The sequence below is a fragment of the Naegleria fowleri genome (genome assembly GCF_008403515.1).
Source record: "Naegleria fowleri strain ATCC 30894 chromosome Unknown tig29, whole genome shotgun sequence".
Classification (NCBI taxonomy): Eukaryota; Heterolobosea; class Eutetramitea; order Acrasida; family Naegleriidae; genus Naegleria; species Naegleria fowleri.
The window spans coordinates 622,461-649,487 of record NW_025407961.1 but is presented as its reverse complement, the minus strand read 5'-3'; the positions used below and the strand labels follow the sequence as shown (position 1 = coordinate 649,487).

Below are 27,027 nucleotides of genomic sequence, written 5' to 3'. Positions count from 1 at the left end.
ACAACCAATTCAAAGTTTTTCGGTCTAATTGGTTGAACAATAAATAAGGTTGGTGGAAATCTAAGGTATCAATTATCATTCATTGTGATCACAAGCATGATCTGACAATATTTTGGACACATAACAAATGACCTTCTTTGTGTACTCCAAGCAAAGATGTTCATTCGGACCGTGTGCACCAGATCCAGGACCAGCCACTCCAGTCACAATAAATTGTGCATTCTTATAACAGTCATTAAGTACCTTAATAAATGGTATAGAACCTCCTTCAGCAAGAAAACCAGTTTCATACTCTTCTCCAAAGAAAGTCTTACAGCCATCATCCAAAGATTTTAACAACCAGGGCTTATACTCTTGGCAATACCAACCTGATCCTGTGTGAACATTCTTAATGTCTACCTTCGCTTTGTAAGGAACATTTGAAGTGAGAGTTTCAATAACTCGCCTTTCAGCCATTGAAGGGGATACGTGAGGAGGCAGACGAATCGACAGCTTCAAAGCAGTTCGAGGACGTAAAACATTACCAGCTTTTGAGAATTTAGGCAAACCCTCTGCACCTGTAACGGTTAAAGTAGGGCGCCATGTTTTGTTTAGTAGCAACTGCAATAAATCATCATTCATGAGTTCAATATCGTCATCTGCCAAGGGTATGGCTTCACACACTCCTTCAGATCCTAATAGCTTGGCAGATAAGTACAATTTCTGAAGGACCCATTTTGGAATGTAAGGCTCATTCTCGTCCACTTCTGAGGCTGAGCTTCCATAAAGCTCTTTAATTTTGATTTCTCCCGTATTTTCATCTTCAAGTCTCGAGAGGAGCATTCGTGAAACTCTAAAACTGTCAGCTACTAATCCTGAATAACTGTTGTTCGTTTAAAAATTCAAATTTTCGACAAACGTCGTGGAGTATTAATAATATTATAATTATTTTGTTTGAAATATTTGTTAGAAGTGTCACAACACAGGATATAACTTACCCTCCAGAATGAACACCTTGAGTGATCAAGCTCACATGCATTTCAAAAACTAGTATACCTCTCAGAGAAAGTGTTATCCAAGGTTGAAGATAATTACCGACACCAGAGTCAAGACAAATCATCAAATCCACTTCTCCCTCAATTTTACCTTGGTAGTCTTTTGGAATTATGGGTGCGTCCTCTCCCAGTGTCTCTCTAATGTGCTTACTTTTTTCAAAAGGGAGAATATGACATAAATAATAGGGCAAATCACAAGAACCAGATTCCTCACTGAATTCGCAACAAATGATGATTCTTCCATGAGGCACTCGTTGTTTTTGCAATGCCTTGACTGCAAGAATGGAAGAAAACACGGCCTGATGCAGTGTGTGAATGAATGCACTCGGTCCATCTTCGTTGAAATACTTACATAACCATCATCGTTTGATCCTCTGCCGTACAGATACGTGAAATCGTCAGCAATGTGACCATGATCGGAGGGTAATCGACTTCTTACAACGGGAATGTAAGGAGAGAGGCCATCAGCCCATCCTTCTGCTGGCGGTTGTTTGTCAGCATGACCATACAAGAAAGCAATCGGAACATTCTTTTTCCATCCTTTCTTTCCTAATCATTTTCAATTTAAATTATAAAGACAGAAATTAATTGGCGAGTTGCAAGTGAAAACAACATGTATGTGTGAATAGAGGGATGATCGGAAGTGATCATCACTAAAAAATCATTTTCCATTTGATCAAAACATACCTTCTATGGTGGAATCAATGTCCACAAAGATCAAAGGTGTTTTTCCTTCAATTCTCATCACCTCCAAATTCAATCCATTAATATTTTGTTTTTCAATCCAATGCACAATCAAACTCAAGGCTTGTTCCATATAACCATTCGTTAAAACATGAGTATCAAAATTCGGAGATTGATTGGGAATTCGAATAAAATCCTTCAAAGCAGGAAGTATATTCTCATCAAAGTCACGCTCCACAAACGATTGCAAATATTCGGAATTAAGGTGTTGATCAGACATGGTATTTTTTGTTGTTTGGTATTTCCATTTGTGGAAATGTCTCCTTTCTAAAAGAGGTCACTATTTTCCGTGCGGCTTGGCTGAAAATCACCTTTTGGCATGGAATAGGCCACACTTCCACTCATTGGAATGGAACTATGAACGAGTGCAGCTTTCAATAAAGGACCTGAAGGATTCGAAATGTTCATTTTGGTTTGAAAGAACTCTCTCAACAATGCAGTGGCTCCAGCAGTCAATGGAGTGGCCATGGAGGTTCCTGTGATACATTATGTATTTGATATTTAAAGAGATCTAAAAGTACAAACCTTGATTGGTCATGAGAGCAGCTGTATTGGCTTGAGATGGAGGCATGGTTCCACATTGATTGGTGTTGGTATTACCATCGGAATGAGCACTCACAACATTGTAACCAATTCCTGTCACGTCAGGTTTGATACGATTTCCAACTGCTGGACCTCTCGAAGAGACTAAACGATGAAATAAAATATGACAAGCAAGATAGGAAAGATGAGAATCAAAAGAGCATGACCTGAATACTTACAAGAGGCCAAATTAAACTCGTTGAAGATGGATGGAATGTTAGTGTATATGGTCTTCAATGTAATTGGACAGCAGACAAGATGGACTGTAAATTTTCAACAACAATTACAGAATTCCAATTGATTTCAAAAATATGACAGAAAAAACTTACCATATAATTCATCTTTTCCAGTATAGGCACAACATTCATCAGTGGTTGAGAATGTAAAATTACCATTTTGAATTTTCTTTTTAAAATCTTCATAATCGACTGATTCCACGAATGCAGAATTTGAGGTCATACTGGCACCCACAGAGACTGAATTCTTTGCCGTTGAAGGGGATGCAATATTTCCTTTCGAAGAAATGGCTCCTGAATTTCCCTATCAAAGTAAAAGTGACATCAAAAATGGTCTATTTTTCCATTCTCAAAACTCTCACACTTACCTGCCCAAAAAGAATGACACTGTCTTGGTAACTCCACAATGTTTGATCCACATCTTGACAGTGAGAATTATATTGATTAGAAACAGAGCAACATGAATCGCTTCCAAACAAGGCTCGACAAGTTTCATCTGTCACTTCCTGACCAGCTCTATAACCATTCAATGGATTCTTCCACACACAATCCTTACAATTGTATCGACATGAAAAGAAATCGTCAGGACCAAAGTTTACCCATGAATTTGAAAAAATTCTTGCTCCACTATTATAAGCAGGTTTGAAAATGTCATTTTCATATGAAGCAGGAATCAATAATTGTGGATTTCCAGTTTTTTGTATATCTGTAAAATAAACTCTTGCATTTGGAGCCATTCCATGATATTCATTGATTGGATTGGCATTCGAATTGAAAGTCAAATTTTGAATACTTCCACAAACAGAACCAACCACATGAGTTCCATGTCCATTCACTCCGTCTTGACCATCCGAGGAGATGGAACTAAATCCTGAAATAACAGTCACTGTGTCATATCCAACAATTTTACGATGATTCATATTGACACTATTGATTTTCAGAAGAGAGTGGAAAGGAATGACTCTCTTGTTCAATCAAAGAAGAATGATCACGATTCTCTTCATGAATGAGCGAAACAAAGGGAATGGCTTGAACTGATGAAGATGGCGAAGATGTTGCGTGAACCTGGTTGACAAGTTCGATGCCTCCTCCTAAAAGCATGCACAAAATGACAACAAGAAGCAAAAGAATATCCAAGCGTTGGTGTTGAGATGGATTCATTTCTTTCTGGGTGAATTGTTGACACAAATGCGTGAATGTTTTTTTGTCTCATTTGTGAGAAGGTGCATGATGATTCGTTGAAATCAATTAATCGCGAATCCTTTGTGAGAATGGATCCATTGGGTGATATTAATACCAATATTGGATCAGATATAATAAGAAACACAAGAATGGAGGTTGGAAATGTTTCAGTCTCACACAATGAAATAATGTAACAACAGGAGGACAAATGGTTTTTTCTCCGTTGGCAAAAATTTGACACGAGTGTGTGCAAGCATCGAAGGGTAGAATTGAATCTCGCGGCAGAAAACCATTTTTTATACGCCCAGCCTACTAATTTGCAGTGGGTGGTGGTATTAATGAAGAACAAAGGCTTCGTGATGAGATATTTCAGAAGAAAAGAAGAACTAAAAGATAACAAGCACTCGAGAAAAAGACTCATGTTTACGGTACAGCCATACACTTCAATTCGTTAGTAAGGCGCAAAACTTACGTCAGTTTAGAAGGATCCAACGACAAAATCGACATTGTAATACCTGAGAAAGGACTCATAATGTCCCAAGTTACATCCAAAAAACATTTTCCAAGTTAATTTGACAAATTTATTCAATATTAACTGATCTTGTCTTCTTCTTTGGTTCCTCAACAATCTTTGGAACACTCACTCTCAACACACCATGTTCAAGATTCGCCTTAATTCCATCCAAATCTGCATTCGATGGCAAATAGATGGTTCTTGAGAAGGTGCCATGCGATCTCTCCACACAATGATACGTCTCGTTCTCCTCTCGAGACTCCTTCTTCATTTCACCAGAGACTGTGAGAGATCGATGTTCCTCATCGACATCAATCTTAATGTTTTCTTTGGTCATACCAGGTACATTACACGCAATCTTGACTTCACGATCTGTCTCGGAAACGTCGGTGGTAGGTCTGAATACAGCGAACAAACGATCGTCGTTTCTGTCGAATGCAGTGAAGAAGGGATCATCAAAGAATGTGTTTAACCAATGATTCATTCTTGGATGAGTCTTGGCTAATTGTCTGTGAGACATGATTTCTTTGCTGAGTTTTGTTAGTGGTACAGTTGTATTTTGTTTTTGTTGTTGAGAGTTCTGGCTCAAACACCCATTCGTATTTATATTCTTTGAGCTCGTCTTCCGAGATGACTTTTTTGATTCCGAATTTATTTTTACTCGAACTGGAAATAGACTTGTCTCGGAATTGACTGACTCGCTTGTGTGTTAACAAGTTTTACTCTTCGTAAGTCAAAATTTTGAAAGTGCAAGAGTACGGAATGGTTGGAGAAATGTAACAAACCCCTTAATTTCCTCAAAGTATTGACAAATCGGAGCTTCCTTCCATGTTTAGACTCTACAAACGATAGAACCGAAAACATTTTGAAGCTACTGGAAATGGATTGTCAATGAAGGATTTAGCACAACTTGTTTCTCTCTCTTCAATTCGTCATTTACAAAACCTAATAAAATTAAAAGCCGCCATTTAACAGTCAAGAATACACCATTCGTTGTTGGAGCGAGTTCCAGTGTGATTCTCTTGCATGAGTTTTTTGTAAAAAGAATTCTCTCAATCATCATCATCATCATTGCAACTAGAAAGACTTCGGAAAAATTAAAAAAGCGAGGTTTGGATGAGTTTGGATTTTAAACCTTGGATTTCATAGCGAATCATCCATCAAAGCACATTAGAGATTTATTCTGTAAGACATCAAAATTGTTGCACAAGTTAACTTGGAGTCATGAACCAAGCACGACCACCGCACATTCCATGCCAGGAATAAAACGTCTGAAACAAGAATCTTCTGTTTTAGGTTCGACTTTTAGTGATGTTGTAGTTGCAACAAGTTCCATACCCTGGCATTTTCAGAACAGAACTAGATTTCAAAATATCAAAACACAACAAAAACAAGCACGATACCAACACCAAATATGACCCCTACAAGTGCTTCCTCGTCTCTGGAAGGAATGCCAGTGGTGGCAGCTGTCAATTCTCCAATTGCTCAACAACAAGCTCAGCAAAATGTAAATAATCCTGCTGGTTCCATCTATCTTTCTGAGAGTGCCCACAATACCGCAACGAATACTACTAGTTCAGACGGCTTTTCTATTGCGTCCCATACCCTAGATATTATCACAAAAATGATTGTCTCTTTGGAAGATCGACAGGTCAAAAAGGGTTGGAGGTTGTATTTTGTTTATGTACTCATGTACGCACATTTGATTTGGACTCAAATGATGGTCCAACCATTCGTGACTATCAATGAGGACAATATGGTGCCTATGTTTTTCAAGCATTGAACTTTCCGACCTCATTTCTTTTGGACATGATTCCCTATCGTGCAAATATAGTTTTAGCTTGCATTGCGGTTTTATTCATTCTTTTGAATGTGGCTCTCTTCAGCATGGCATTGCGATTTACCTTAAAACCTAGCAAGTATTTCAAAAAGTTGAAAACAGCTCTCAGATTATGCAGCTTTGTATTGAGAACCTTTTCATTGATCATGCTTTTTGTTTTACTTGGATTTTTCGATTGTAATGTGAGCAACTTGGCCACAGTCACCATCACTTCTGCTGGATCAAGTACTGTGAGCCAAATGGCCCCTTTATATCGATTTTCTGGAACTGCTTGTACAGAGACGATTAATGAGATTATGATGGCGATTAGTGCTGTCGGTGTACTGGCCTTATTGATTCTTTATCCTCTTTCAGAACTAATTTTGACTAATTCTAACCCTCAGAGCAAGGTTCCGTTGATACGAGACAACTCTTTGGTGGTCATGTTGGTTGGAGAATTTGCCATGTTTCAATTGTTAGCTTCTTTTCTTGTTCCAAAACAGTACTCCTATGCTTCTGCTGCTTTTAATGTAATCCTTAGCCTTGTATCATGTGGCGTTGTTTTCTACTATATTCCGTTTTTGAGAAGATATGACAATTCATTGTATTTTGGGACGTGTTGTGGCAAAGTTGGAGCGAGTATTGGTTCCTTAATCTCTTCAGCAGCTAATATGGATTCTGATTCGCCAACTTTTGATGTTCTGGGTGGCAGTTTTGCAAGCATGACACTAGGGTTGATTGTGGTGTTGTTTGTCGCAGGGACCTGTTTCATGGAGGTTTATTTAAGATTTCATGCCAAGAAAATGAGAGACTACTTGATGAATTCAGTAGTGACTTCTCAGACAGATCTCGATCTATTTGAAAAGCATCTCTTATTTGGAATTGAAAAAGCGGCTTCTTCTCTTTTCAACGATTTAGAAGAATCGAAAGCAATACCATCACTCAACATATTCTTAAAGCTATCTCTAAAGAGCGGACAGAGAAATGTCAGAGGAAGGGAGTACTCAGATTCTGATCTCTGTTTGGCATTTATCAAAGGACTTGCACATCAGAAATCATTTAATGATATTAGCTTGTTGTTACTATCCGCATTGATTAGTAAGTATTTGTTGCACTTGTTTTTTGATCCTTATCGAAATATTTAAATGTATTACAACACGATCATTAGTTCAAGTGAAATGGCAAGGAGAATCTAATTGCTCTATATTCGCTCAAAGCTTGTTAAGACGTGCCCTTAAGCAACATCCAAATATTTTTAACAAACTCTTCATCCAAGAAAGAATGAAGGAGTTAGAAACCATGTCACAAACTAATAACGCGCTTTTTGAAGCAAGTGCTCAAATTGAGACTTTGGAGAAAAATCAAGCAGCTCGTTTGACATTACATCGTGACTTTTGGAAAGAATGTGCTAATGAGAATATTAATTATGACGCTATTGAAAAAATTATAAGATCAATCTATGCTTTAAAAAGTGAATGTAAGAGCACTCTTTCGAACCTGTTATTAAGCTATCCAAGAAACAAAACTATCATTAGATTGAATGCAAACTTTTTAGAGAGCTTTGAATTCAACAAAGAGGCAAACTCCATCGAAGATGACGAAATGAAAAACGGAAAGGAGGATTTAATTCGAGCGTTAAAAAAGGTAATCGTGTGACACCCGTTGCTTCTTCAGATTATTACAACAAGTACGAAGTTTCAGGCTCAGCTATTCCATTGGATGAAAGTTTAACAGAAATTGGAGTTGAAACTAAGGATGAAGGTTTTGAGTTGGAGAGTGCTTTCGACAATCCACAGATGAAGAAGGAAACCATTTTTCGTCAAGCGTTATTCAATTCTAGAGATCACAAAATTGTTAGTGTAGCACTGATTGTTTATTTTGCTATCGCGTTTTGCATCATGATTGTATCCATCGCCTTAAGCGTTTACTACTCTCAATCTGTAATGTCACAAATAATTCCATATGTGGAACAGGTATGTGTTGTGGATGTACAATATCCTCTATACAATTGATATTGATCCATCTTTATCATTGGCGGTACTTGATAGGTGTGTTTTCCTGTAACCTTTCCCATATCAATTGTAAGAAATATCAGAGCGACTCAAAATTGGGTGAACGTGTTTTATTTATTCGGCTATCCTTGGCCCTCTACCAACGATGGATTTCCAACGGTTTCCAAATTATTTTATGTCACTGATCATGTTTCTCAGTTGACTAAGGCCATTGATTTGTTCAATAGGCTGATTATTGCATCTCAATCAAATGCATTCAGTAATGATGTCTATTCTGACTATTCACAAAATAATTATCCATTGTACTTTCCTAATGAAGATCCAAACAAGAAAAATGTATATACTGGCTCCTATTCTTCCAAAAATGCATCTATCTATGAATTAACTAATGCTTTCATCACAGCAACTCGAAATGTCATCTCGAACTACCCACTCAATACGTTGGTAATAACTCGTTTAGTAGAACACAGACACTTCTTGATCAAATTGCTGCCAATAGCTATTTCAATCCATTAACTGGTATGTTTGTTATTATGAACTGTTGAAATCGGTCTCATCTCAATGATTGAAATATATCATCTCTATTCACAGACTATAACTTTATGTTTCTTTGGATTAATCGCGAGAGTGCAGCAGCAGCTTACGACAGTTTTTGCACTTCATATTTAAATCGATCTTTTAGCCTTGCTAATATATCCATGAATGAGTTTGTCATTTATCTTTCAACCATACTTGGCTTCTTCATTCTACTTAGCATTCTATTCTTTGTTTACATTTATTATGAGCTCAAATATCTCAGAAAGGTTTCAAGACTCTTTGGATCTCAAATCCAAAAAGATGTCGTAGGGAAAATATTCCAAACATTGAGCAAGAAAGCAGAGAGTGTAGCAGTACATCAAAGAAAGAGATTTTCAGTGAGCAAAGCTAGTGCAAAATATGTTTTACTACCTCTTTTTATTTTTGCAGTGACATGTGTGGTAGTTTGTGTTGCATTAATGTTCATGGAGAGCGAACTGAATTCGATCGCATCATCATTGGCCATGTCGAGGATCAGATTAAGCATTCAAGCAGCAGCATCTGTGGACAGAGCAAGTATTAGCGTTGGTGAAACATTTACATATTTTGGAGCATCAGAAATTACAAAATCTAACTCAGTATTGGCACCTCTATTTAATCGAACAGTGAATTTTGGAGATCCTCTTTTGTGGAATACTACCAACTTTGATTTTTTGTTCACAAGACTTTCCAGGCGAACTCAGGAGCTGACCAAACAATTTTCATCGCTCATTTACGGAGACCCTTCTCAAGGACTCAATCCAATTATTGGACAGTATCCTGCCGTTGACATGATCATTACAGTCGGTACGAACAACTGCACAGATTACATACAAAAAAACAATGTTACTCTCACTTTCACAAGCAATCTATTGTACTGTAAAGGTATGGAAAAGGTGCTGGCAGATTTTGTGACACTTTCCTCTCAAGTGGCCACTGATTCAAGAAAGGCATACCTCCTTCAAAAAGAATCACTTGCTAATATGACTCTATTGAGTCCTGTCAAGGTTGCAATGCAACATTACACTGTTTTCCGAACTGCTGCTCCACTATTGAACAAGTTTGCCTCATTTATCAGAGAATTTGTAAAAAGTTCATCTCAACCTTCTTCCACCATTGTCACAGTGGCAGGAATATTTGGAATTTTGTTCACCTTTGCATGCTTTGTAGGAATTTGGCACATGTTTTCCAATTATTGGAATCATATTCAGGTTTGAGAATGTTTGGTATGAAGATGATCGATATTTTGGGTAGTTCAATATACGAGCTTTTCGATGAATCCGCCAGAGCAGAGCTAAAGAAACGAGTCGATGCATTGGTAGGAAAAGCCAAACAAATGGGTGAAGCCTCCAGTTATGTAAATAGTGTCGAGGAGTCGACGTCAATTGAGAATGAGCAAGTGGAAGTGGATTGCATCAGAAAGAATAGGACCAAGTTCCCAGGAAAGTTTACTTTTCATTGTGTGAAATTGGAAGGAAGAATTGGAATATCTATTGTGGTAACATTCAAAGATATTACATTGGAAAAACAACGATCTGAAAATTTATTGAAGAATATTCTTCCAACAGCCGTTGCCAATCGATTGAAAACTGGAGGTGATTCATTCATTGCTGAGGCAATTAACGATGTGACCTGTTTCTTAGTTTTTGAATTGGGTAGTGTCTTTGAATTCATTTTGTTATTTGTTTTTGTGTGTGAAATGGGACGTCTTTGATCTAAATTGTCGACCACAGAATGGAATCAACCTCTTTGCCAAACAGAATACAAATTTCAAGATCGACCTATGAGAGAGTATACGATCTTGGCTATGAGTTCGAAGAGCGTGAGGTGGAAGTGAAAGGAAAGGGCCTTGTAAAAGCCTATCTGTTGAATGAAAAACATCACAAGCAAGTGGAAGTCGCTCAATGCATTGTTGACAACCATAACAACGATTTGAGTAACTTGAGAGAAAATAACGAGACACCCACAAGCTTGGATTTGTGCACAAACCAACAATGAATGTTATTTCTGAGCATTGAAATACTATTAAATGAATTCTTTTCTCATCGTTCTTATGCTCTGCCTTAGAACTACTGATGTTGATTACCAAGAGAACTACATACACTTATCCAGCGAAGATTGTTACTACCATCAACAACCACATTCAACAAAGTGGCAACGGTTGGAGTGATTGAATTCTCTTTCCTTTTGGAAAATCATGGTATGGTAGTGAAACTTCTTTGTCTCAAATAGCACTCATCAATCAATGCCATTGATGTTCATTTGGAATGAAATTGATTTCTTTCTTCTGTTCACTCTCTATGTCTTCAAAAGAAGACCATCTTGTCCATTCTTTCATTCTTTCGTTGAGTTCAATCTTTTACAACAACGATCAGAAAACGACACCATGAACAGAATATTGTTTTGTGAGTCCAACCTTTATTTACAAATCGATCAATTTACAATTTGACTATTGTTGTCCTTGTTCTCATTCCTGCTTGAGACTAACAAACCTGCAAGTAAAAACATGGTCTAAAAACATCTCCATTCGCCAAATACAAAGTATTCATATCATCTCCAGTGGCATCTAACATGTCAAGCTTATTCACTCCGGATTCATCAAAAAAGTTCATAAAACTCAAAAACTTATCCACTCTCGAATTGAATGAGAATCCAACCAATGCAGTTCGATGATCATAGGCATCCAAACATCTCAATTTGAATTGATCAGGAGTAGAGGAATAGACTTCCCAAATCTTTCCTGAATTTTCCTTGTAGTACGGAGGAAGAGACATGACACGACGAGGAAGAGCTCTATTTTGAAGTTGAGTGGTAGATGAAGAATTTGTTGGAGAGTTGGAAGAGAGGAGTGTGGAATTCACTTTGAGAGTTGGTGATGAAGTGATTTTGGTAGCATTGGTGGATTGAACCTCTCGACTTGGTTGATAAAATTTGTACTAAATTCCATCATCATGAATAAGGTGTTAGAAGAATAAATGTGTGAACTCGGTGATGAAAAAACTTACATATTGAGAGCCAACTCTTCCTAAAATGCTTGGAATGGTAAAACCAGACAAGAACAAACCAGTCGAATCGGTAGTTCTATTGTTCATATGAACATTTGAATCAAGAAAAGGGTTTAATTCCAAACCATCAAATAATAAAGAACATCAACCATTGATATCAAAACAAAAATTACTTACATGGAAGTTGCCATATTCATTCTCTTCAAAGGATCTGTGACTGTCAAATCCTCCCAGTACATCTGATAAAACTTATCAGAGCTAGCCACATTATAATAACCAGAGTCATCCATGGTTCCTTCATAGACAAGGTTGTTGTAGGCATCTCTCAACTCGATGACATAGGGATAGCCATTACGATTGCCACACACGAATGCAGAATTGTCACTTGCACGAATGAAAGTACCACTGCAAGTGAGAGCTGCAGATTGAACCTTCTGGGAGGAATAAAAAACGCATAGCAAGAGGGAAAGCATCAAGAGGTACAAGAAGAATTTGATAGTTCTTTGTGCCATTGGAATGAATTGTTGTTGTTTTTGATTGTTGGTTGTTGTGTTTGTTTTTTTGATGAGGAAAGAGTGTAATCATGGTGTGCAATTTATAGTGTTTTGCAAAGGTTTGGAAGTCTATTCACGATGTTGGCGTCGTGAAAGAGGCTCAGCAGATGTGAAAGGAATTCAGTTCTTTGCGAAAACGTGAATATTGGTTCCTGTTGTCGCAAAAAACAAATGTTGAATCTAAATTCTAAAAAAACTCCAAAATTTTTGCTTCCAAAAATCACGCGTCATGTATTGGAAACCAAAGATCGTCGTTTTACTGTAAATACCTTGCCACAAATTAGTAAGGTAGAGAATTTGTTGTAAATCCACTCGCTCGCTCGCTCACTCACTAATCACAAATTAACAGGCGGAGGATTTGAAAAAATGGTTTTCTGTTGAGATGCAATTTCTGCCCTTCGATTTTTGCCACCAAAGAAAAAACCGAATTTTGTCCTCGTGTGATTTATTGTGCATCATTACATGACATCATACTTGAATTCTTGTTTTTTCATTAAATAATTTGCTGTAATGGCCAACAAGGGTAAAACAATCATTGGAATTGGAATGAGAAATAGAGTTGCATATCCAAATGTCACATTTTCCTGAATTTTCAATACACTCACATGATGCATAATCAAAAGAATGACTCCAACAACCACCATCACATGAAACACCACATAAATCAATCGTTGAAAATTCGAATGTGACACCTGACATTCCAACTTGAACCACACCACCAACACAACTCCAATCACCATGACAATCAACACTTCCACAAGAAACACTGGAATCATTGCAACACTCCAAGGCATACTCAGAGGAATGGAAAGATTAGAAGCAATCAAAGCAGCACACAAAATCACATACAAACACAACGCAGCGAGTGAAATCAAATTACAACAAGCACATCCAACACTAATGATAGATCCATATCTTTTCTGTCGAATGATCAACCAAATAAAGCAATAAATGAAAATCAATATTAGAAAACATGTCAAAATGAGAAAGAGATACCATCCACCGTTTTGACCGAATTCAGTATGAGGTTAAGGATAGGAATGCATTAAAAGCACCTGAAAAGAATAATCCCAAAATGGTCATTTTCACTTTCAAGATGGAAGTCATCAAATGATCAAAGAAGTGTTTTCTAAATTTCAAGACAGTTCTTGCCTTTTGTTTTCGTTTCGTTTTTTCTTTCACTTTGTAATGAATAATGTAATACTTTTTTAGAGACAACCGTGTGTCCATCACAGAATAGAATAGAACCATTCCAAATGCCAAATATAAGGGTAAAAATACAAGACACCAATTCCATTCACTCTCATAATCGGCACCCATGTCCATCAAAATTCCCTTAATCGCCACACACACGAGAAAGATGGTGAGAAGGACACACGTGATGGGCATGGCGAGAAAAAAAGTGCCATCGCAATCGTGCATCCAATGCCTCGAGTAGGAGTTGTTCGGGAAGAGGAACGGCAGGGAGATCGGACTTTTCGGAGTTTCCGCCACCACCCATTCGTCGTTTCGAGAGAATGTCACGACCGTGTTGACGGACCATGTATTCCATTCGAAGGAGTTCGAGATAGCAATCTTTTTCGAAAATGTGGAAAGAGGAGGGTTGGGGAGGTTGGAAGGAAGGATTGTGACGCAAATGTTGTGACTGTTGTGGTTGTAGTGATTGCAGTGGTTGTGGTTGTGGTTGTGGTTTGGTGGTGATGGTGGATTGAGGTAAGGTTTGGTCATGAGGCATTTCGAATTCGGTAGAATTAATGCTCGGACTATTTCTGGAATTTGTAATGATGGGTGAAGTGGTCGTATTGTTCAATACATTTTCCATGTTCAATAATCTGACTTTTCGAAACACAGAAGGAGGAATGAGATGCTGTGTTTGATCCATGAGATCAAAAAAGGAAGAATTTGAAGTTTGTGATGCCGTCGAATTCTCTGAAAAGGATGAATGTGTATTTAATACTTCGAATTCTTCTTCACTCATGACAAGATTTTGATGAAAATCAAGAGCATTTGATTCAGTCGTTAATCGTAATTGATTGGAATGTTCATTCCGATTGAAACTTGTCATATCCGACGTCATCATGATTGGAGAATGCACGACGAGTTGAGACGATGATGAAGAATGTAAAGATCCTTCTAATAGGGTCATTCTTGTTGGTGGCAAGTCATGAGTATCATTCTGAATGGAAATTAATTCATGAGAGTGATGATGCTGTGGTTGTTGTGAATAATTTCTCGAAAATATCAAAGGATCACTTGTCAAAGTATTATTTTCAAGTCCACTTCGAAGAGATAATCTATTCTGTTGATAATGTTGTTGCAAATCCATAATGGCTTTCAATCGTCGACGGCACACTCGTTCCTGAACTTGTAAATCAAAATCTTTCAAATAAAACTCACGTAATTCTCGAATTTTGATGGAATAAAGTTGAGAATAAAAAAGAGGTTGATAATTAAGGTAATTATACCACATCGAGCATGTGTGAGGTAAGGAAGCGAGAGTGAAGGAATCGTCGAGAAAACTTGCAATGATGAGCAGACAATCATTCGGAATTAAATTTTGAAAATTTTCCCAATAAAGATTAGTCGGAAGTTCTGTGTGGACTTCCATCATGGAAGATGGAGGAGAATTGTTGAACAATAGAACAGAATTCAAAAAGTGATCTTGTGGTTGCGAGGAGGGTGATGATTCAAATGGCCGAAAGGTATGAGTCAATGAGGAGGATGGAACGACAACGCTCGATTCCGACGAGAGGTTGTTCAATGTTCGAATGGAAGGGAAGTGAATGAATGAATGTGAGGGATTTCTTGTTGTTGAGGTGGGAATAGAGGTGTTGGTTGTTGTTGTTGTTGGAATAGATCTATTCCTTGTTGATGATGAATTGGTGGTGGTGCTTCGATTCATCTCCGACAGGTCAAGAGTGGATTCTCGGAATGAAGGAGATTGACCATTTGAATAATTATTATTTTGATTCATGGATATTAATGGTTGTGTATGAATCACCTCGTCTACTAGTTCAATGTGCTCCACGTGATGAACATGATTGGTGGATGCAGAGCGAGGGGTAGACATTTTTTTGCTTTGTTGCAGATAGATGAAAACTGACAGTTTATTCAAACGGCTTGAAAGATTATTTGACTTGAAGTCATTCGTTTCTTTCGAAGTGAACAATTCTCTGAATTGATTTGTATTGTCCTTCGAGTGGATAACACAACTTTCCATGCCTTTCTATGCTCAAATTGGGTCAATCTGAGATTTTTCAAATACTAGTCTATTCTGTAATTTCCTTCAAGATTGTATCCAATTTCTGCTCTTCACTTGCGTCACAATTTCCAAGAATATCGTCCTCCATATCTTCATCATTTTGGGCGTCATCACTTAACTCTCCAAACTCTTCATCAGAAATTGCTTCTTCTAATACTTGTTGAGTTGTTGCTTTTTCAGAAACAACAGCATTTGAGGTTGATGTTTCCGAATTGGCATTTAGCTCTTCATCAAGAAGACCTAGTTTTTTCTTTCTGAATTCTTCTAGCTTTTTCATTTCAATTTTTGTGAGTTCATGAAGTTTATCAATCTTGGATTTCACTTCTTCACTCAATTCATCGTCACTACAATAAAATCGTTCATGAATGATATGCCTAAAACATTGCAATAAAATAATCTTATCCTGTGAAATTTCTTGAGTCAATAAATTTCTAATGAGTGACTGTGCTGCCTTTGCATTACTATCGTCTTGGTTGGATTCCTCTTTTTTATCCTTCTCAATTCCCATTACTTTTAGGAGAGATTTAACCTTTTCTGAAGCTCCAATAATTATTTCTCCTTTCTTTCTCCTCTCTGACAGTTCCTTCTCCTTTTCAATGACATTTTGTCGAGTTGGATAGTTCTTTCTTCGTTCTTCTCTATATTTTTCAATATCTTCTGGTGTTTCCATGGGTTTTTTATAAAGCATTGAGAAAATTGGATTTTTGTAATTTTTCTTGTAATCTTGCAAAAACTTGATATATTCTGGTACGTTTTCTTCATTTAAATCCGATGATGGCTTTTCATTATCAGACTCTTCATTCGATTTTTCATCGTCATCTTTGGGTCGTTTTCTGCTCTCTCCTCTATTGTATCGATTGTTGTTGTTGTATCTTCCTCTTGAGCCTCGACCTCTATTTCCTCTTCCACGGTGATATCCTCCTCTGGTATTCTTTTGTTGTAGTCCTCCTCGTCCAGCACTGTACATGGCTTGAAGCCAGGCTTGTGGGTGAACCGTTTTTGGAGGAGCATTGCTTGGTGATGAACAAGCAGCTACCCCCATTGGAGTGCTATCCCGAGAAGAAACATCCTCCGAAGATGAGGCCAATGATGAAGGAACTGTTGTGAGGATCGAAGAAGAAGAACCATTTTCTTGATGTTCTTGCATTTTTTTGAAATTCAAAAAACAATTTAATTTTATTTGTTTTCAAAAAAGCCAATATTGGGGACAAGATCGATCTTGTAGGTTCATGGTTACCAACCCTATATTGCTTTTCATATATTTATCCTCACAGACATAAATAATGAGATCAACAAGAATCAACCCGCTATCCTCACAATCAACCACAGATCTCAAAAAATGACGCAAAGATCCTCCTCTTCATCTCCAACTCGGTACAAAACGGAGGATGATCACGATCGTGGACGATTTTCCTCCTCGGCTTTCTCAACCTCTCGGAACAATAATGGCATGGGGGAGGAGGAGGCTGAAGATGATCATCTTTCTTCCTCATCCACAACCGCCAATCAATTCGCCACTGCAGCGGTACGATCATCTTCAAGCTCTTCTCAAAAATCATCATCATCAGCATCCATCCAATCAAATTTCGATAAAAGCAAATATATTTTGGTTATTGTTGTGGGAATATTGTTCCATCTTGCATACATGATGAGTATCTTTGATATTTATTTTAAATCACCCATTGTACATGGAATGGATCAGAACAGTTTCGATAGATATTTGAATGATAACAATATTAATTTACGGACGGTAACATCTTCTCAAGGAGAGTCCAGTTTGTTTGCAAAACGATTGGTCTTTATTGTCGGAGATGGCTTACGAGCAGATAAATTGTTTGAAATAGTCCGAGACAAGGATAAAATGGTTGGAGATGACAGGCATCAGTTTGTTATCCAGAAGAAGAGAAAGATGGGTAATTCTCCATATAATATTTATGAAGGAGCCATTGATTCACAAACTACCTCTTCTCTTTCGGATCTTGAAACATCAGCTCCTTTTATTCGATCCAAGATGGAAACTGTGGCAAGTTTTGGCATTTCTCACACGCGAGTTCCCACAGAATCGAGACCATGCCACGTGGCAATGATTGCAGGATTTTATGAAGATGTGAGTGCTGTGACCACAGGTTGGAAGGAAAATCCTATAGAGTTTGATAGCGTCTTTAATCAAACAAATTATGTGCTTCAAATTGGATCACCAGATGTTGTGCATCTATTCAAAGGAAATCATATCGATACGTATAACTACCCTCCAGAAATGGAAGACTTCGCCATGCATGACAAGTCCAGTTTAGATCGATGGGTTTTTGACAAGTTTGAACAATTGATATCTCATAATGAAACAGTCCAGAATAAGCTGAAACAAGACAAAGTTATTATATTTTTACATTTATTGGGTATAGATACCAGCGGTCATGCATACAAGATGGGAAAGGGGTACTATGACAGCATTCGATATGTTGATGAGGGTGTTGAAAGAGTTCACAATTTGGTTTCAAACTTTTTCGGTGACAACGAAACAGCCTTCATTTTCACAGCCGACCATGGAATGTCGTCTAAGGGCTCACATGGTGATGGAAATCCTGAATGTACAAGAACTCCTTTGGTCTGTTGGGGAAAAGGAGTTCGTCCCTTTTATGAAGGCAAAGGTTCCATCATTTCAGATGGGTCTTTTCCATCCATTACTGCAGAAGAAAAGTATGTCAAACAAACTTGGATGATTAACCCCAAATACAGAAAGGACATCAAACAGGCAGATATGGCTACTCTCATGAGTGCTCTGTTGGGCATCCCATTTCCCATGAACAATGTTGGGGTGTTGCCTCTCTCCTATCTCAATGGAAATGAAATATTTAGAAGTATTAATTTGCATCTCAATGCCAAACAAATAGCAGAACAATTTCTAAAGAAGCAAGAGGTCAAAAAAGAAAAAACTTTACTTTTCTTTCGCCATTACATGAAACGACAAGACTTGGAAACGAAATCTCGAGAAATAACCTCTCTAATTTTGAGTGGAAATTATGAGAAAGCGCAAGATGAAATTTATGAACTGATTAATATGGGAATTAAGGGCCTTAACTATTTTATGACCTATGATTGGCCCCAACTCATGTCAACAGTTATCTTGGGATATATTGGATGGATGTTCTACTTGCTGGTATTTTGTTTACGTCATTACACCAAGCTTGGTCATGAAATTAAGAGTGACAAGAATGTTTTCGCCGTTTCATGTGCTGCCATTGCTCTATTTGTTGTCTTGAGCGCTCTACTCTTTGTACAGCATGATCCAATTCACTATCACATGTACATAATATTCCCCATTTACTTCTTTGCATATATATTCAATCATCTCAAGCTGGTTTATGCATTCCTCACACGGCATTTCTCAATTGGCACTGACGGATGTTCACTATTGGTGATAATTACTGTTCTCGAAGTCATGGTCTGTGGCTATTATTCCAGAGATATTTTCTCTGTTTGCTTTATTGTTTTGGGAGTTTTACCGACCATACTTGAAATGAATTTCACCTATAGGTTTGGTTGGCTCACAACATGTATCATTATGAGTTTATTCACTCTATTGCCACCCGATTACGGCAATGATATGACATTGGTGATTTGTGGCGCAATAGTATTCTGCGTGTGTCAAATTACATGGAGATTTATCAAGCCGCCAAAGGAAACTCAGAGCCTTTTCCAACAAATCTTGTTCTATGTCCAGCTTGCATTAATTCTTTTGGCATGTGGCGTTACAGTAAGCACAGATATATCTTTGTCAAAGAAGCAAGGGTTACCATTCCTGAATCAACTAGCTGCTTGGACTTTATCGATTTTGTCATTACTTCTTCCATTTATGTCCTCAAACTTTTACCAAGTAAGAGCTCAAAGCATTCTTTCTGCATTTGTCACTCCACTTGTATTGTTGAGTGTAAATTATGAAGTTTTATTCTACTCTGGAATTTTGGTGACTTTTTTATTTTGGATGAGACAAGAAAAGCAGAAGAGAAAGAAGGATCTATCTTTCACGCCTGGATGTCTCTCAAAAACTGAGTTCAGTACCGCCATATTTTTCATTTTCCTCTTTAATGTTGGATTCTTTGGAACTGGGAATCTTGCTACAATTGCCAGTTTTGAATTAAGCTCTGTCTATCGATTTATTTCCATATTCAGCCCGTTCACAATGGCTGCAATTTTGATTTTCAAACTTGCCATTCCATTACTTGCTGTCACAGCAATTTTTGTAATCATTCTGCGAGTGTCAAGAACACCTCACTTTGCTGCTCTTCTAGTTGTATTAGCTCTCAGTGATATCATGACCATTAATTTCTTTTTCCTTGTTTCAGACATTGGAAGTTGGCTTGAAATTGGAAATAGCATTAGTCGATTTGCCATCGGAAACGCAATGATTATTATTCTACTTTTACTCTTCTCATTTGCTCAAATTTATGTTAGAAATGTGCACAATCTACCATCTTCCGTTAGCACTCCCCATGATGACCATGTCAAGTCAAAAACAGACTAGTTCCATGATTCACTTAGAATGCATTCCTTCACGAAAACACAAGAATCATGCAAAAGAAAATAACAAAAAAAAACAAATTTTTTTCAACGGCAATTTTTTTTTGATCATCTCTCTCATCATCACAAAGAACTTTCTCTCTTCCGATAGATCTATCGAAAGTTTCCATTCCACGATCACTCTTCCTCTCAAAAGAGAGTCTTGTTGAATCTAGCCCAATTCATTGAGACATCAGATTGTAAATCCTCTTCTTATCGTCTTCACTAGATCCGTATTCTCTCTCTTCCGAATTGGTCTTTGCAAATTTACACCCGCTGCGCATTGATCATCACCTGAGATCTTGGATTTAAAGAACACCAACACCACCAACACCACGGAATCAGAACTTTATTCATCATCACCACCAACACCAACACCAACACCACCATCATTACCAAACGATTACTCTCACCTCCTCTTTTATTTATTCGGCACTTTACTTCAACACCTTTCCAAATATTTGTATTTCCCGAATTGACGTTATTCATCATCATCATCACCACACAGCCATCATCATGTCCCAACAACCAACTTCCATGCTCTCACTCCTCACTGATTCTTCTCCAACTTTGTTACAACCACCAACCGCCACCACAAGCACCACGAGTCACGGAAGGCCTTCTTCACTTGCTTCAAGCTTTGCCTCTGCATTTGCAAATTCACTTTCTTCACCGAATTCAAATACTTCACTTTTGAGTTTAATGCAATCAAGCGGAAACACTATAACAGACACGAATAGTACTGCAGTAGCAGCAAACGGACTAGGTCCTAACTTTGTCAAACAACAACAACCCTCTATTTTATCAAGATCTAATAGTAATAGTAGCGGAACAAGTAGTAATTCTGCTGGTTTTGCTCATCCTTTACCAGCTGATTTTTATCTTCCAACAAACATCCCTCAACAAGTGTGCATTCTTATTGATACAACAGGTGGAATGAGACAATATTTTGGTGATTTTCTAAAGAAAATTATCCTGCCCTATTTGGAGCAGTTGAAAAACAACAATACGGAATATGGAGCTGTATTATTTCAAAATCATCCACCATTTGGAGATTTTATGGTTAAAGTGATTCCCTTCATTCGACAATACAATACATTTACGAGCATTTTAGAAGAATTGAAAGAGAAATTTCATGCAGGAGGTGTATGTGAAAGCTGTGTGACAGAAGCTTTAGCTGCCTCGCTCACTGATTTACAATGGGAAAAAGAATGTCTCAAATATTGTCTAATTTGCTCTTCCACTCCAGTCGACCATCCTTGTACTTTACCAGGCCCCTATTCTGGAAAGACAGCAAGTTACCTTGCACGAGAAATGGCCCACAAGAGAGGAATTATTGTCTCCTTCGTTGCTCCTTCGACTAACAAAAATTGGAAACCTCTCTTTGAGAATAGCCAAATTGTTCACACCAGCAGTTCCTCTAAGAAGGACAAATCTAAGCAAGAAAATGCGATGGAAGATGAAACAACAGAATTACGAGTGGTGAATGGAACCATTGAGGGTACCAATCTTTCAAGAAATGCATCAAATGACGAAAAAATTATTCGCTTAATTCTAGAAAAATCAGCCAAAACTACCTCTTCAAAGAAGGAACTCATTGAATTTAAGCCTGCATTTATTGAGCTGAGAGGCCTTCAACTGAACCTTTCACAGCAAAATACATCAAGCAGTACTACTTCTGCTCAACCTCTCATTCCACTCAAAACCGCCAACGGTGTGCCAACTGTCATTTCATCTCCCCCTCTAGGAACCACTCCTTCCTCAGGCAACAACCTTCCAACTAGTTCTGCAACCTCTCAAGTGAAAACCACTGGAAATACAACGACGACAATGAAACAATCCAAAACCACCATAGCTCCCAAATTGCTTGCTCAAACACAGGGATCAACACAAAGCTCTCCGGAGAAGGCTACCAGTGGTGGCACTGCAACCAATCCTGTGACTGTTTCTCCTCCACAACAACAACAACACCATCCAACAAGAGGCAGCACACCACCACCGTCGTCACAACAAGGAAAATCATCCACATCGACCATCTCTCCACCTCAGACAGCATCGAACACTTCATCGGATAACACCTCTGTCCATAGCGCTGTCTCGACTCCTCTTCACTCAATTGTCTTCTCAGTGGAACCTAATAGTAATGCTCTCTTCACACTCGATCTTATTCACAACAATTATCTCAATGTGCCAGATTATCCTGATCAAGCCAAGGCGTTCATTTCAAAGGCACCAAAAACATGTGACATCAAACGTGTTGCCCATCAATCCATTCCTCAAAATCTCAAAGCATGTCTCGATAAGCACACCTTCTTTTATTTGTGGAAAACGAAAGATGAAAGTTCCAGATTCGAAAGTTTCTACAAGACTGTCAATGACAAACAATTTTTGATCGCTCTTCCTGTGACTGTGCCTCCTCGTGACAACGAACAGCAAGAGTCTCAACCAAATGTCAGATTTTTAGTTTTCATCACGAGTGAAATGTATAAGACACTCAAATCTAAGGAAAACAGTAAGGCCTCCTATTATGACATTCCTGATAAGCTATTTATTTCGTATGTGGTAGACAAAAACACTTTTCTAAGCATGGTTAAACAAAGTTCGAAAGGAACCACGCAACCTTCTTCTTCATTGTCACAACGACCACCAAACAATGCTCATTTGCAACCAGCCACCACTACGACTACCAATCCTGTAGGTGGTGTCTCCACCTCACAGGGCTCACAAATGTCCACGACCACTGCTGCCACAGGTCTCGTTGGAAACAATCCAGGAACAACTTCAGCGATTGGAGGAACGGATGCTTCTGCTCTCACATTGGCTGCTCTTGCTGCTCAACAAGGAAATCCCTTAACTGTTGGGACGGTAGGCAACACAAGAATTAACATGCCTCCAAATACAACATTTATACCGAGTGGTATGAGTGGAATGCCTCTGATGTACAATCCGTTCTTTTCACCTCAAGGTCTCATGATGATGCCAGGAGGTACGCAGTTGTTTATTAATCCGAGCATGTTGGGAGGGGGTTTGTTACAGCCAAACATCACGGGTTCTCAACAACCTTCTCAACCACAACCGAATACGGGAGGCACTGGAACTTCACAGCCCAACAATGCAAAGAAATAAAAACAAAGAATGGTCAGTGTGACTCGTTGGTATCAACTTGTCCAATTACAATTTGGTTGTCGAAACCGAGTTCAAATAAATTGGGGATATTGTTAATGTTTTGTTCATTTTAAAACCCATAATTGCATTGAAATTAATCAAGCTCTTTGAAAGGCAAGCTCAAATTTACCCTCCTCTGTTATATTCGATGAACAACACACATCCCCCAAGATATGATACACTTTCCACGTTTCATACTGCTGCTCGGATGTCTGGATACATTAGAGGTATCAGCTTCTGCACTCTACTTGTTCAGAGTGTGGATCTAGGAAACTTCACACATCCAAATTCTTTTTAGGGCAACAACAACAAAACATTTTTGTGATCTTTGTCATCACAAGAGTGAGAATCATCATTTATGAACTTTTAAATATTTAGGAGGATTTATTTTTATAAGATGAGAATGTGTTGGATGATTTAGAAGAGACCACCGAAAGCATCACCATCGTCCTCAGACTCGGATTCCTTCTTTTCTTCCTTCTTCTCTTCCTTCTTTTCCTCAACGGCAGCAGCACCACCAGTTGCACCTCCGGCAGCAGCACCACCAGTTGGGACGGAAGCCAACTTCTCCTTACCTTGAGCAATAACGTCAAAAACGTTCTTGCCTTCCAATTCCTTCAAAAGTTTATCAACTTGTTCAGCATCGACTTCAGCACCAACTGCTCCCAAAATCTTTTCAATATCCTTCTTGCTTGGGCTTTGGTTTCCACCGAGAACTGCCAACAAATAAGCTGCGACGACCTTCATTGTGTGATGTAGTATGATGATGTAATGGCTTTTTTTTCAGACAAAAATTTTTATTTTCTACTCAACTTACAATCAACCAAGTCGTGAAGTTTACAATGAAAATTTTTGGCTGCTTCAAAACCAGGCCTGAGCTTCACTGTCGAGATTTCTCTTCAATCTGAACATGAAAATAGTGAATGCTCGGTTGACACAAAAGACCACTTATACAACCAACAATTTACCGTAAATATATCTTCTTGTGGTTGTTGATGAACCAATTGACCATAACCATGCACGCAGGATCCTGCATTACGATCGTTCACCATCCTCAAATGTCAAATGCCAACATTTTCCAAAGGTTTTACAATACGTCTCAAATAACTATGTATCCAACTGAGGGTTAAAAGTCGTCGTATTCACTCTTAGCATATAACTGATCTTCAATATCCAAATCATCATCATTAAACCCTCCACCTCCAGCACTGAATCCAGATGTATCAGATTTCCAGCCATCTGAATGAGTTGTATTCAATAAATCGTCGTCGTTGCCAACTCCAAAATGGTCGTACACTTGTTGATCGCTCGCACTTGTCGTGATTGGATCATCGATAACCACTGCTGGCTGACGAGTTTGCTCTTCTTCTTCGTCGAGTGAGCCATGAGTATTGGGGGAAGGTTGATGCATCAAGTGGTGTTCTTCATGATTAAGAACGTCATCAACAATTGATTCTTCTTGATCGCGTACTTGTCCATAGCTTTGAACTTCCTCAACAACTTGTTTCTTCATTGATTCCCCTAATATTCGGCGATCACTTACATCTGTAACTGGATTTGATTGGGAGTCAGTGGTGGCTGTGATGGATGTTGTGGAATGGGTCTGATGCGAATTCTCATGAAACCGTTGCATGCCGGGAGTTGTATCGAAAAATGTTTCTGAAGGTGACACTTGTTGCGAAGGAGCAGTGGAGATCACAACTGAAGGTTGAACACGTTCGTTCTGTTGTTTTTGTTGCAGTAGTTGTATACTGGGCGCCACTTGATCGATTGGAGAGTTATTATTCGAGGAAATTGTTGGAGAATGTTGAGAAAGAGTTGTAAAGACAGTCTGCTTCACATCGTCTTTTGCCGATTTGACATTCTCTTCCAAGGAAATGCTATTCGATTGAACATGATCCTTCTTTTCTGAATTGCTCGCTCGTATTTCTTGAGCGTTCTCGTCATGAAGTCGATTCATCTTGGTATTCGTTGAGAGAGCTTCCTTAGCCATTGTTTCCTTGCTGTTGAGTGTCGTTTCAAACTTGAGATCGTTTTGAAGGGATTCTTCCAAGAAGGTTGTTTGTTGTTGATTTTGAGTAATTAGAGGACTGTGAATGAGCGGAGAGGACTGATCTTTCTCAGTTTGATATGGTAATGTTGTGAATGTGTTTCTCATGAACTCGTCATTATTGAGAAACTTTTGATCAAATTGATTTTCAAGAGTATTCAAGACTCGAGCAACATGTTTGTCATCACGAGTATTAACATTGATGGGAATAGAACTTCGAATTGCCGTTTTTGAGTCGAAGGTTTTGAGGAAGGAATCATCCAAGCTGCTCGACACTTCATCCATCATGGAAGGTGTGAAATCAATCGTATTCATTTCTGTCTTATTCTTTTGAGTATTATCCACCAAGTTAAAATCACGATTGAGAGACATTCCAATTTTGTCAATTTCTTTAAGTTTGTCATGGATAGAGAGTTGTGGATAATCATTAAGTGATAGTCGTTCATAAATATTGTCATCTCGAAGTGAGCTAGGATAGGCAAATTCGATCGGCTTTCCAATTTGTGAAATATCTCCAAACTTGGTCGATTTGCCATCAGCACCATTATTGCTAGAAATTCGAGGCAATTCCAATAAATTTCTCAAACGATCAATTTCATGCTGCAGTGTTCTGTTTTGAAGATATTGTTCTTCCAAACCTCGTTGCATTCGTTCTGTTCGAACTCTTTCTTTTTGGAGTTTTTCAACCATTGGATTGCGTTCCGTGTTCTGCCAGTGGGTCAAAATTTTTTTTGTTTTTTGTTTTTCTTCCAACAATTCTCGTTTGAAGTCGTCCATCAACTTTTTCTTTTCTCTTTCGTTTTCTTCCAGAGTGGTTTTGAGAAAATTTTCGCTTCGTTCTAATACCAGCATCTTCTCTTGGAGTGAATGGAAAGCAAGCTCCTTATTCTTGAGTTGATTGGTAAGATTTTCAATTTCTCGTTGAAGTAGGCTGTCTCGAGCCACATCCGTACTTCTGTTGTTGGGCTTGTTTGAGTCATTATTGGTCTCCTTAAATAAAGAAATTTGCATTCTCATTTGATCGTTCATTTCCTCTAAATCTCGTATTCTTTTTCTAGATTCATGTAATTCACTTTTCACAATATCAAGAGAATGTTGATATTGTTTGATCGTCTCCTCTAAATGAGATGTGTCACTGTGCTTTTTCATCATTTCAGCCAATTTTTCCTTTTCCAGTTCCAACTTTCTTTTTTCTTCTTCGAATTTTTGGATCTTGGCAATATTCTCCCTCTCTAAATTTGCTCTCATGAGCGACATTTCAGACTTCATGTCAATAGCAGTTTGTGACGCAAGAACATCCAGTCTTCTGGCTTTGTCATCGAGCTCTGCTTTTTTCATTTCCAATAATTGTCTCTCTCTAGCGATGGCTTGATTTTTTCTTTGAATTTCTTCCATTTCTTTGAACATTTTCTGTCTGTGCTCGTAAGATAGCCTTTCAATTTCTTTTTCCTTCTTTTCGAGGCGATCCGAAATTTCTCGTTCTCTTTCTGTGGCTCTCTCCATTTTTCTCATGTGTGCCTTTTCCATTTCTTCAAGCTCTCTGGCCAATCGTTCTCGGTATTTTGCGCTCTCTTCCAATCGCATCGCGCTTATGGTGGTTTCTTCAAACATTTTCAGACGAGCTTTTAATTCTTCATTTGCTCTTCTTTCGCATTCCCGTTGATACTCTAAATACTTTTGTTCAAGAGTCTGTGATTGATTCCTTTTGTCGTTCTCCATTTCTGCTTCATATTCTGCGTCAATCATTTTTAATTTG

At 38.2% G+C, this 27,027-nt stretch overlaps 12 protein-coding genes across 12 annotated transcripts in view; 4 read left to right on the top strand and 8 right to left on the bottom strand.

Annotated features, from left to right (window-relative positions):
* Window positions 1-75: 75 nt before the first annotated feature.
* FDP41_002519 (uncharacterized protein) lies at window positions 76-1,998 on the bottom strand (the record flags this gene model as incomplete). The annotated part of the gene is made up of 4 exons (XM_044705722.1): window positions 76-862; window positions 978-1,333; window positions 1,387-1,583; window positions 1,722-1,998. The coding sequence occupies 4 exons, from the start codon at window positions 1,996-1,998 to the stop codon at window positions 76-78; spliced, it is 1,617 nt and encodes a 538-aa protein (XP_044563412.1).
* A 47-nt stretch (window positions 1,999-2,045) lies between these two features.
* FDP41_002518 (uncharacterized protein) lies at window positions 2,046-3,516 on the bottom strand (the record flags this gene model as incomplete). Its single annotated transcript, XM_044705721.1, has 5 exons — window positions 2,046-2,254; window positions 2,304-2,465; window positions 2,540-2,623; window positions 2,690-2,900; window positions 2,965-3,516. 5 exons carry the CDS (start codon window positions 3,514-3,516, stop codon window positions 2,046-2,048), a joined length of 1,218 nt encoding a protein of 405 aa, XP_044563411.1.
* An 843-nt stretch (window positions 3,517-4,359) lies between these two features.
* On the bottom strand, window positions 4,360-4,812 carry FDP41_002517 (uncharacterized protein; the record flags this gene model as incomplete). The annotated part of the gene is made up of 1 exon (XM_044705720.1): window positions 4,360-4,812. One exon carries the CDS (start codon window positions 4,810-4,812, stop codon window positions 4,360-4,362), a length of 453 nt encoding a protein of 150 aa, XP_044563410.1.
* Window positions 4,813-5,706: 894 nt separating this feature from the next.
* Window positions 5,707-6,075, top strand: FDP41_002516 (uncharacterized protein; the record flags this gene model as incomplete). Its single annotated transcript, XM_044705719.1, has 1 exon — window positions 5,707-6,075. One exon carries the CDS (start codon window positions 5,707-5,709, stop codon window positions 6,073-6,075), a length of 369 nt encoding a protein of 122 aa, XP_044563409.1.
* A 104-nt stretch (window positions 6,076-6,179) lies between these two features.
* Window positions 6,180-10,392, top strand: FDP41_002515 (uncharacterized protein; the record flags this gene model as incomplete). The annotated part of the gene is made up of 7 exons (XM_044705718.1): window positions 6,180-7,209; window positions 7,280-7,588; window positions 7,756-8,084; window positions 8,160-8,425; window positions 8,527-8,642; window positions 8,715-9,844; window positions 9,913-10,392. The coding sequence occupies 7 exons, from the start codon at window positions 6,180-6,182 to the stop codon at window positions 10,390-10,392; spliced, it is 3,660 nt and encodes a 1,219-aa protein (XP_044563408.1).
* Window positions 10,393-11,161: 769 nt separating this feature from the next.
* On the bottom strand, window positions 11,162-12,156 carry FDP41_002514 (uncharacterized protein; the record flags this gene model as incomplete). The annotated part of the gene is made up of 3 exons (XM_044705717.1): window positions 11,162-11,614; window positions 11,684-11,759; window positions 11,861-12,156. 3 exons carry the CDS (start codon window positions 12,154-12,156, stop codon window positions 11,162-11,164), a joined length of 825 nt encoding a protein of 274 aa, XP_044563407.1.
* Window positions 12,157-12,695: 539 nt separating this feature from the next.
* On the bottom strand, window positions 12,696-15,307 carry FDP41_002513 (uncharacterized protein; the record flags this gene model as incomplete). The annotated part of the gene is made up of 2 exons (XM_044705716.1): window positions 12,696-13,157; window positions 13,616-15,307. 2 exons carry the CDS (start codon window positions 15,305-15,307, stop codon window positions 12,696-12,698), a joined length of 2,154 nt encoding a protein of 717 aa, XP_044563406.1.
* Window positions 15,308-15,506: 199 nt separating this feature from the next.
* Window positions 15,507-16,646, bottom strand: FDP41_002512 (uncharacterized protein; the record flags this gene model as incomplete). The annotated part of the gene is made up of 1 exon (XM_044705715.1): window positions 15,507-16,646. The coding sequence occupies one exon, from the start codon at window positions 16,644-16,646 to the stop codon at window positions 15,507-15,509; it is 1,140 nt and encodes a 379-aa protein (XP_044563405.1).
* Window positions 16,647-16,838: 192 nt separating this feature from the next.
* FDP41_002511 (uncharacterized protein) lies at window positions 16,839-20,021 on the top strand (the record flags this gene model as incomplete). The annotated part of the gene is made up of 1 exon (XM_044705714.1): window positions 16,839-20,021. The coding sequence occupies one exon, from the start codon at window positions 16,839-16,841 to the stop codon at window positions 20,019-20,021; it is 3,183 nt and encodes a 1,060-aa protein (XP_044563404.1).
* A 551-nt stretch (window positions 20,022-20,572) lies between these two features.
* FDP41_002510 (uncharacterized protein) lies at window positions 20,573-23,182 on the top strand (the record flags this gene model as incomplete). Its single annotated transcript, XM_044705713.1, has 1 exon — window positions 20,573-23,182. One exon carries the CDS (start codon window positions 20,573-20,575, stop codon window positions 23,180-23,182), a length of 2,610 nt encoding a protein of 869 aa, XP_044563403.1.
* A 456-nt stretch (window positions 23,183-23,638) lies between these two features.
* FDP41_002509 (uncharacterized protein) lies at window positions 23,639-23,968 on the bottom strand (the record flags this gene model as incomplete). The annotated part of the gene is made up of 1 exon (XM_044705711.1): window positions 23,639-23,968. One exon carries the CDS (start codon window positions 23,966-23,968, stop codon window positions 23,639-23,641), a length of 330 nt encoding a protein of 109 aa, XP_044563402.1.
* Window positions 23,969-24,347: 379 nt separating this feature from the next.
* FDP41_002508 (uncharacterized protein) overlaps window positions 24,348-27,027 on the bottom strand; it is a gene marked incomplete at both ends in the record, with an annotated part of 3,321 nt that continues 641 nt past the window's right edge. Inside the window, one exon of the mRNA XM_044705710.1 lies at window positions 24,348-27,027. This exon is cut by the window's right edge and continues 641 nt beyond it. Coding sequence (XP_044563401.1) covers window positions 24,348-27,027 — 2,680 coding nt within the window.